Source organism: Notothenia coriiceps, unplaced genomic scaffold, assembly GCF_000735185.1.
Source record: "Notothenia coriiceps isolate Sejong01 unplaced genomic scaffold, NC01 NC01_scaffold00007588, whole genome shotgun sequence".
Taxonomy (NCBI): domain Eukaryota; kingdom Metazoa; phylum Chordata; class Actinopteri; order Perciformes; family Nototheniidae; genus Notothenia; species Notothenia coriiceps.
Window position 1 is genome coordinate 56284 of NW_011340289.1, and position 8133 is coordinate 64416.

At 38.7% G+C, this 8133-nt stretch overlaps 2 protein-coding genes across 3 annotated transcripts in view; one reads left to right on the forward strand and one right to left on the reverse strand.

The window, feature by feature from the left end:
* The window catches only part of tcf20 (transcription factor 20), a 25280-nt gene that overhangs the window by 8395 nt on the left and 8752 nt on the right, over positions 1 to 8133 (reverse strand). Inside the window, exons 2-4 of one of the 2 annotated variants that reach the window (XM_010769677.1) lie at positions 7513 to 7606; positions 6885 to 6934; positions 6648 to 6748 (exon numbers count right to left, since the gene is read on the reverse strand). In XM_010769677.1, coding sequence (XP_010767979.1) covers positions 6689 to 6748; positions 6885 to 6934; positions 7513 to 7606 — 204 coding nt within the window. In that variant the 3' untranslated portion in view covers positions 6648 to 6688. Of the gene's footprint in view, positions 1 to 6647; positions 6749 to 6870; positions 6935 to 7512; positions 7607 to 8133 lie in introns of both variants that reach the window. The other variant, XM_010769676.1, reaches the window with a different exon arrangement.
* LOC104944173 (ankyrin repeat domain-containing protein 61-like) lies at positions 2249 to 4345 on the forward strand. Its single transcript, XM_010769674.1, has 3 exons — positions 2249 to 2995; positions 3296 to 3390; positions 3976 to 4345. Exons 1-3 carry the CDS (start codon positions 2927 to 2929, stop codon positions 4217 to 4219), a joined length of 408 nt encoding a protein of 135 aa, XP_010767976.1. The 5' UTR covers positions 2249 to 2926; the 3' UTR covers positions 4220 to 4345.

Genomic DNA, 8133 nt, shown 5'->3' on the forward strand with positions numbered 1-8133 from the left:
GGGTGTTTCGTCAACTTAATGTGTTGCTTAAAATAATACTTATGCATACAATATGTGACACTGAGTGTTGCACGGCCAGATACGGCTCAGCTGACTCAGATAAGGAGATATATGATACATTATGATGTGATATGCCGTGGACTGTACTTAATGTTACTCTGATCCGGTTACTTATGTTGTGGCAGATATTTAATTAAGCTTTCTTAACGCTAATGTCATAATAGTCAGATTGCTCTGAAGATGGGAGGTGATGTTCTATTAATGTTCACGTTCACACAGTCAGTGATATTTGCCGGCCGTCTTTCCTGCAACGGCAGCTTTTCTGTATTTCCTTTCTCCTGTAATATGACTTGATCGCTTTAAACTCCGCACACTGAGCTCTGATTGGTCAGCAGGCAGTGCTTTCACTGAGTTGAGCTCTTAGCCTGCAACCTAACCTGCTCCGGGGCAGGTTAGCCGCACAGCATAAGTTACCATGGAGATCTAGCCTGCTAAAAAGAGAACCAGCTTCGTAGGACCGGAAACCCCGAATTTTCCCTGAAGCTAGCCGGCTAAGCGAAAATCCTGCTTCGTAGTATACCCCCCAGGTCACATATGCTTTATAAACAGTCAAATCAGGAACACAACACAAAGGTTAAAGCTATTTCAACGCTTGGGAAACTGGAATTCACCTTGGAAACAAAGTGGGCTTAGAACAATGTAATATAAAACAGCCACTACAATGCAATGCTTTTACACATTTTTTAATTTCTGTACTTAAGTAGACTTCTGTCAGAAGGGCTTTGAATTGCTCAGATAATAACAGGTTGGCAGACTCCTTTTTACTCCATTATCTGACTCACTGACAGACATATTATTAAAATGTGTCAGTGCAAATTGAGTCAAGCACATCAAATCTTGCTTCTTTTTTTTAATCAAATGGATTTCAATTTGTAAAAGCCAATTTTGGAACCCATTTTAAAAGACATAAAGATTGGCTCAGACGGCGATGAATTAAGGCGGAAATCTTACTAAAAGATGCAGAAAAGGAGAGTTACGTTTTGTCTTTGGTTTCCATGAGGACAGGCGGTGAGGGGGAGGAAGAGACAGGCAGCGGTTCAGACTCTAAGGTGAGGCGAGGAGGAGTGTGAGAAATAATTATTTTCTCAGAACGAGCCAACATAGAGTAGAGTAGCTATTGTACTGCTGTGTGAAATTAAATTATCTGAATAGGAAATGTATAATCAGCCCTGAGGCAACAAATGAGCACCCATTCACTGACAGTTTGTTAATGAGAAACCAAATTATGTTCCCCAGAAAAAAAAATGTACTTGTGGTGATCGAACCTGTTGGGTTGCTATAATGTGCTTCATTACATGTTAACACAAAGGGAGGAAGGTGTTTTTTACAATCTATATGGTGTTATATGGCTGCACCATTCTGGCCCATGTTTTGAAAATAATTTCCATTCAAGGATGAACAGTTAAAGGTAGGGTAGGTAAGAATGTAGAAACCAGCTCGAGTGCGGTAGAATTTGAAAATACACAACTGGAAAAAATCTGCCCCTTCCTTCAGACTTCCTTACAGAGCCCCTCCTCCAACACACACGAACACGCACAAGACCAATGGAAGGCTGACAGGCAGGTAGGCCATCCAGTTATTTTAGCCGGGCCGGCTCAGATGATTGGTCTTGCTTTTTACAGTACTACGGCTTCCACTTTTTGTCAAAGCATATTAGATAGATATTCATTGCTATCGGGATGTTAAGAGCATTCCATGGAATATAACAAAAAGTGTATCTCTAGCCGGTTTCTCAAACTTACCTACCCCACCTTTAAGTAATAGTAGCAATACTACATTTTAAAGTACTTTGTTAAAAGTCCTGCATTCAAAAATCTTACTTCAGTAAAATAACAGAAGTTTCAGCATCAAAATAGTACTCCTTATGCGCGATGGCCCGTTTCAGAATCGTATATATATATATTGAGTTACTTTTGATTATTCAATATTCATGTGTTTTCATCACAACTGGTAAATGTAGAGCTAATTGTAATAACTTCATATACTGCTGCTGGATATCTTAACCTACCAATATGTGTCATGTTGACTTAATAATTAATTAAGCTGATAAAATAAATCTAAATAGTAACAAAAGCTGTAAGATAAGTGTAGTATAGTAAAATATTGGCTTCTTAAATGTAGAAGCCAATAGAAGTAAAGTTTTTTTTACTTACTAAAGTAAAGTAAGTAAAAAATAAAGTAGCATAAACTGAGAATACTCAGTACAAGTACCTCAAAAGTACAGTACCCGAGTAAATGTACTTTGTTACTATGCACCACTGACAAGACTAACTTTCTCTGTTTTTGCATGTGAGATCTTTTATACAACATATTATACGCAGAAATAAAAAATGTCAGGGTTTCAGAGGGAGAACTGACTCAGAAACGAGTTACTCTATTAAAATACAAATTGTACTTAGTTTTCTGCATTTTAAAGACAGACTGAAGAGCGTGTACACCTTTGCATTGCTAAAAGGAACAAGAACAAACTGTAAGTAGCTCAGAAGGGTGTCACCAGTCCCCACAATTGGCCCTGCACGCATCAAGAAGTTATCAGTAGAGACAGGAAGGCCTCTCACCAAACTTATTAACACTCAAACCGACATGATGAAATCGAAACACAGGAAACAGAAGTAGCTTTTACATTTCCTCTACAGAGAGAGCATAATTAACTGACGAAATAGAAAATGAATGGCTGCACCGACGAACAAGAATAACCAGCCTTTAAAGACAACACACACCTCCTGAAGGACTGAACACACACATAAGCTGTGGTGCCTGGTCATGTTGGAGGAGAGGAAGAAACATGAGGAAAGGAGCAGTCAAGTTTCTCAACAATAAATTCTAAACGGCAATTCTGGATGAAGATCGAAGACGTATAGAGGACATGTCGAATAAATATTGGGGACACTTTCTCCCAACGATAGGCGACACACCTGGAGAAGATCTCTGGAAGGTAAATGCAACCATTTTCCCAAACATTTTGAAGCAAGTAAATACAAGTTTCAAACTATCACGTGTACAGAAAAGAGCGTAACATATATCTAACAATATCTCCAAATCGTTTACAAACAACAACACGCATAAAGACAGCGATAACCATAAGAAACTTAATGATTTCCAACAGTTGGCACGTCTTAAAGCTCCAATTTGATCATTACTTTTTACAGAAAAAAGTAAAAAAGGAAGAAATTCTTGCACATATTTGTAATTTCCAGTGTTCTTGTTTGTCTTGTCTCGTCTCGTCCTGCCTCAGGGCGTCTCTACTCTTCCCCTTCACATGGCTGCAACTTACAGGAGAGCAGCGAGCCTGCAGAGCCTGCTGACAGCCGGAGAAGACCCTGAAATAAGGTCTGCACAAACACACAGCTAGCCAAGTACTTCAAGTATTATCGGGTGGACCATTGGTTCTTTTACAAAATGTTTAAACTGTGAAATTTATGATAAATGATCATGAGTAATATTCTAAAATAGTCTCGTAGGTTCAGAAAATGATATCACTTAAGTGTTATGACGCTTTGCATGCTTAGTTTAAAACAACGAAAAAACACTATTGGGACATTATTTAAGCGTCTTTGAGCATTAATAAAAGTGCTATACAAATCTCATGTATTATTATTATAATTATTATGAAACCAGAAATGTAAGGTGCTATCTAGTCTTATACCCTGATATATTGATATTGATATAGTATTGATATACTGCCCAGCCCCTACACACACTAACACAAAACAACACACCCACATACACTAAAGAGTAACATTAGGTTGCCTCTTATAATAACTTATAACTTAACTGGAGTTTCATTTTTGGCGACTTCCTGTTCCAGATGAGTGACACCTATCAAAGACACCCATGTCACTGGTTCCTTATATTGTTATTTAAAAAAGGAGTGGCTCTCGATCTTCACCAGCTTTACTCTCTCTTCCTCTGCAGGGACCAGCTCGGTCGGACTACTCTGCATTTAGTGATCGCAAGTTGGCCGAGCATCAACCCAAAACCCGGCTCCAGGTTCCAGGCGGCTGTGAGCGGAGAGAGGAGAGGGGCAGAAACCTGTCTGCGGCTCCTCTGTGAGCACGGGGTTAACCTCAATGCAGAGGTGAAACATGTTCACAAAACAGATCAATGTTCCACATCTTTTTGTAGAAAGGGATATTATGGAAGTTTTGAAGTTGGGTAGGTACTTTTCAATAGTTCATTTATTACCTGCACTAGATCAGAATCAGAATCAGAAACAGAAACAGGTTTATTACCAGGTAGGTTTACACATACGAGGAATTTGGCTTGGTGTCATGGTGCATAAAAACAATAATTCAAAACACAGATAAAGAACTAGAAAAATATAAAAAATAATTAAAAATATAGTAAAATATAATATAACAGTATTTACATTACATTGCAATGGAATGGGTGGAGGATGCCGTCTAGTTTGGAAAAACAGGCAAGACGACAGGCATGGAAGAAAAATAAATGTACTGCTGTGGACGGGACCCAGCAAACAGCCCAATTAGGTAATTCAATATCAGTTCAAGTGAATGTGTTACGATCCGTATTAGTTTTCCCTGTTTTATTTTGTCCCGTAACCATCTGTCTCTGGTTTCCTGGTTTGTTTTTTTATCAACGGGTTACTGCCTTGCCGTCCAGCCTATATTTTGATAATTTTCTCCGCTTAACCATGCTGTGCTAACCTTTCTGAGAGGGAACTTAATCCATTATGTTATATTATTATACTGGTCCAGTGGCGGTTCTACGGGGTGGCACGGGGTGGCAGCTGCCCCATTTTTAAAACATAGTCATTGTCCATGCCGGTTTCAGTTGGATTATTTGTCACAGTTGCTCCGATCAGATCGGTCTCCTCCATTTTGCAGATTATTTACGACTTTTGAATCCACATAAGCACATCGGCAAAATCCGGCTTACTTTGAGCATGTGTTTTAAACAGTTTAATCCCTTTGTGAATTGTTTCCACTTGCGCCATCCTTTAATTCCTTCATACAGCGGGAATCCAAATGAATGAATCCTGAGTCCAATAACCATCAAAGTCACTCCAATAGTGCTCCTTAATTACGATTTCATCCTCCTTTAACAAAATACTTCACATTCATCCAGTTTGTGACAGTAGTTGTAGCATTTTGAGACTTTTAAACTTTAATTACCGCTGTTGCGGGAAATAGTTTTTTGTAAGCTGTTGTCGGCCAGTGGAAAAATATAATCATAAGAAATGACTCCGGAAAAGCTTCAGATAGAGCCATAAGAAATGAATGCAACTGATTATTTAATGTTTAATGTGGTTTTTATAGGCAATAATTTAAGCTTTGTTAGTTCCAGGTTTAATATGTGCAATAAATTAATTTCAATAAGTTTNACAGGCAGGTAGGCCATCCAGTTATTTTAGCCGGGCCGGCTCAGATGATTGGTCATGCTTTTTACAGCGCCACGGCTTCCACAGATGACATTTTTGTATGTATTTATTGTCAAAGCATTTCAGATATTCATTGCTATCGGGATGTTAAGAGCATTCCATGGAATATAACAAAAAGTGTTTCTGAAGTTAATTACCCTACCTGTAATCTACATTTTACGGAAATCGAAATATTGACTAGTGCAATGGTCAAATTGCAGAACATATGTAAAAAAAAAACATTTAAAGAGTTTTTGAGTTGCAGAGCTATCAAAGGCTACACATAATGTTCTACAAACTTAACAATGCATATTTGTTTGGTACGGATAATACAAATAAAATAAAAATATGATAATTTTAAATATATTTTTAAATGATAATGAAAAGGAGGCAAAAATGACCAATCCCTGCTTTATAGTTCTGAAAATATCTGTCAAAAATAATGACAATTAGTTTTTTTTTTTATATTGTGCAGCCCTTTTTCCATACATTTTTTTGTAAGTAAGATTAATAATCACTTAACGTACTACACACACAAATACAGCCGGCTTTCAGTTAGCCGGAAAAAAACGTTTTTTTGCTGGTAACATTTAGAAAAAAACGGTCAAAATAGTTTGATCGGTGCTCTCTATAAAGACCGGTCAGGAGAGCTGGATCTGAGCGATATGGACATAAACGCGAGTGAAGTGTAACCGGATGGGCGAGAGAGATCAGATCTGCTGCTGAGTCTGACGGAGACACGCAGCTCTGATCACCTGAAGCCCCGCCCACTGTGGAGAGAGGGACAGAGAGAGAGAGAGAGAGAGAGAGAGAGGATCCGTTTCTCCTGTGTTACTGTTCAAAGTTAATGTCAACTTTTGAATAATGTACTTCATCTACTACAAGTAGTTTGTTTGAATGTAATAATTATGTTGTGTTTGTTGTTCGTGGAAGCGTATCATTTATTGAAAAATGAATCTGAATTTTTCGATCTGTCATTAAGTGAGTTTTAAACATCAGCATATCCGGTCATAGTCCGGCAATTACCTGCTAACGGAAACTCTGCTACACAATTCTTATTCTTATTCTTATTATTGAAAGATCACCGGTAAGTTTAGAATTTGTCCAGTAAAATTAATTATTTCCGGACACTTGACCGGCAAGAAAGAATCCTAGCGGAAACCCTGAAATAGAAAACAAGCACACACAAAACCGAGTCCAAACTTACAGCTCCATGACTCCTGTATCTCTCCTTCTTCTGCGTTTCTCTCAGCCTCTCTCTGACTGCTCCAGGTAAACTGACTTGGGTGGCCGAATGCTCTGAGTAAACTGAGAGAAGGAGACGGACAGAAAACAGTTTGAGGTTAGAGGAAGGGATTGAAGAAGTGATTAGAAACACTGAATGGGTGGTGATGAGGACTTTCACTGAGTTTCTTAAAGCAAACACCAACCTCTCTTTCTTTACCTTGTGCTTCGGACACCGCAGTGAGAAGTTATCTTCGTTCAGAGAACAATCTGGAAGGGGGAGCAGAGCTTATTAGTACGATACTAGAATTGATCTAATCATCATAACATTTGGTGGATTTGTTCAATGGGTGGGTGATAGGCCTTCCAAAGCCTCCCTGTGTTGATCTATTGAAGACATTTTGAGTTTTGCTTGCATGCCACTTCGACGAATGAAGAATCAAAAAACATTAAAAAGTAAGGAAGAATTTAAGTAAATGTCGGTAGCAGTGTTTCCGCCAGACCAGGGCTGAGAGGGCGTCCCCCCCGAGAGCGCGCGCGGGGGGGGAAATTACGGCAAGACGCCCCCCTGGCGGAAACGCTGGTCGGCAGCAATAATATACCAAAACACGTTTAATCAAACTCTCACTCAAATCGTGCAGGATTTCCCCAAGTCCCATTTATCTGAGACTTTCGAATAGTTTTGCTTTTTGAAACACACTTCGAATTTATTTCTCTGGGTTTTGGATTTTCATCGTGAGGGCATGCGGAAAAAACAACCTATTCTTCAAAAACTCAAGGTAACAAGTAATCGATCATTTTGGAGGTGAAGTATTCCTTCCTTGCTTTTATTGAATGCATGCACTCACCTGCTTCAATAGCACACAGGTAATGGTAGCGAAGTGTGCAGCCTTTACTGTAGCAGCCCAGGGTCGATCCGACCATGTCACAGTACGAGCAGCACTGAGCAGAGAAAAAGACAGAAGAAATCAATAAACCCATACCAATAGAATAATCCACACACAGTAGTGCAAACTTATTCAAATTGTATATTTGGAATGATTATGAACAGGTAACAAAATATGAATATCTGAATTAAAGATAAATGTAGTTGTATTACCCCACAGTCTAACCCAGGGGTGTCAAACTCAAGGCCCGGGGGCCAAATCTGGCCCGCGACTTCATTTCATGTGGCCCCATAAGAGCTTGCAAAGAATACAATATGTTTATTATACGGTTACATGCTACTTTACAGAAGCACGTTGCCCATAAACTACATGTCCCACAATGCATCTCAAATTTGACTTTTTTCTCTCAGAATTTGACTTTTTTCTCTCAGAATTTGACTTTTTTTTCTCAGAATTTGTCTTTTTCTCAGAATTAGATTTGTTTTCCTAAATCTTACTTTCTTTCTCAAAATTTCACTTTTTTTTCTCAGAATTTGGCTTTTCTTTTTAAATCATTTTGTGACATTCTCACTGAAGAGACTT

Coding starts and splice junctions, on each gene's coding strand:
- LOC104944173 (XM_010769674.1), top strand. CDS start 2,927: ATGTCGAATAAATATTGGGGACACTTTCTCCCAACGATAGGCGACACA. Junction 2,996..3,295: donor CTGGAGAAGATCTCTGGAAG/GTAAATGCAACC, acceptor GTCCTGCCTCAG/GGCGTCTCTACTCTTCCCCT. Junction 3,391..3,975: donor GGAGAAGACCCTGAAATAAG/GTCTGCACAAAC, acceptor CTTCCTCTGCAG/GGACCAGCTCGGTCGGACTA.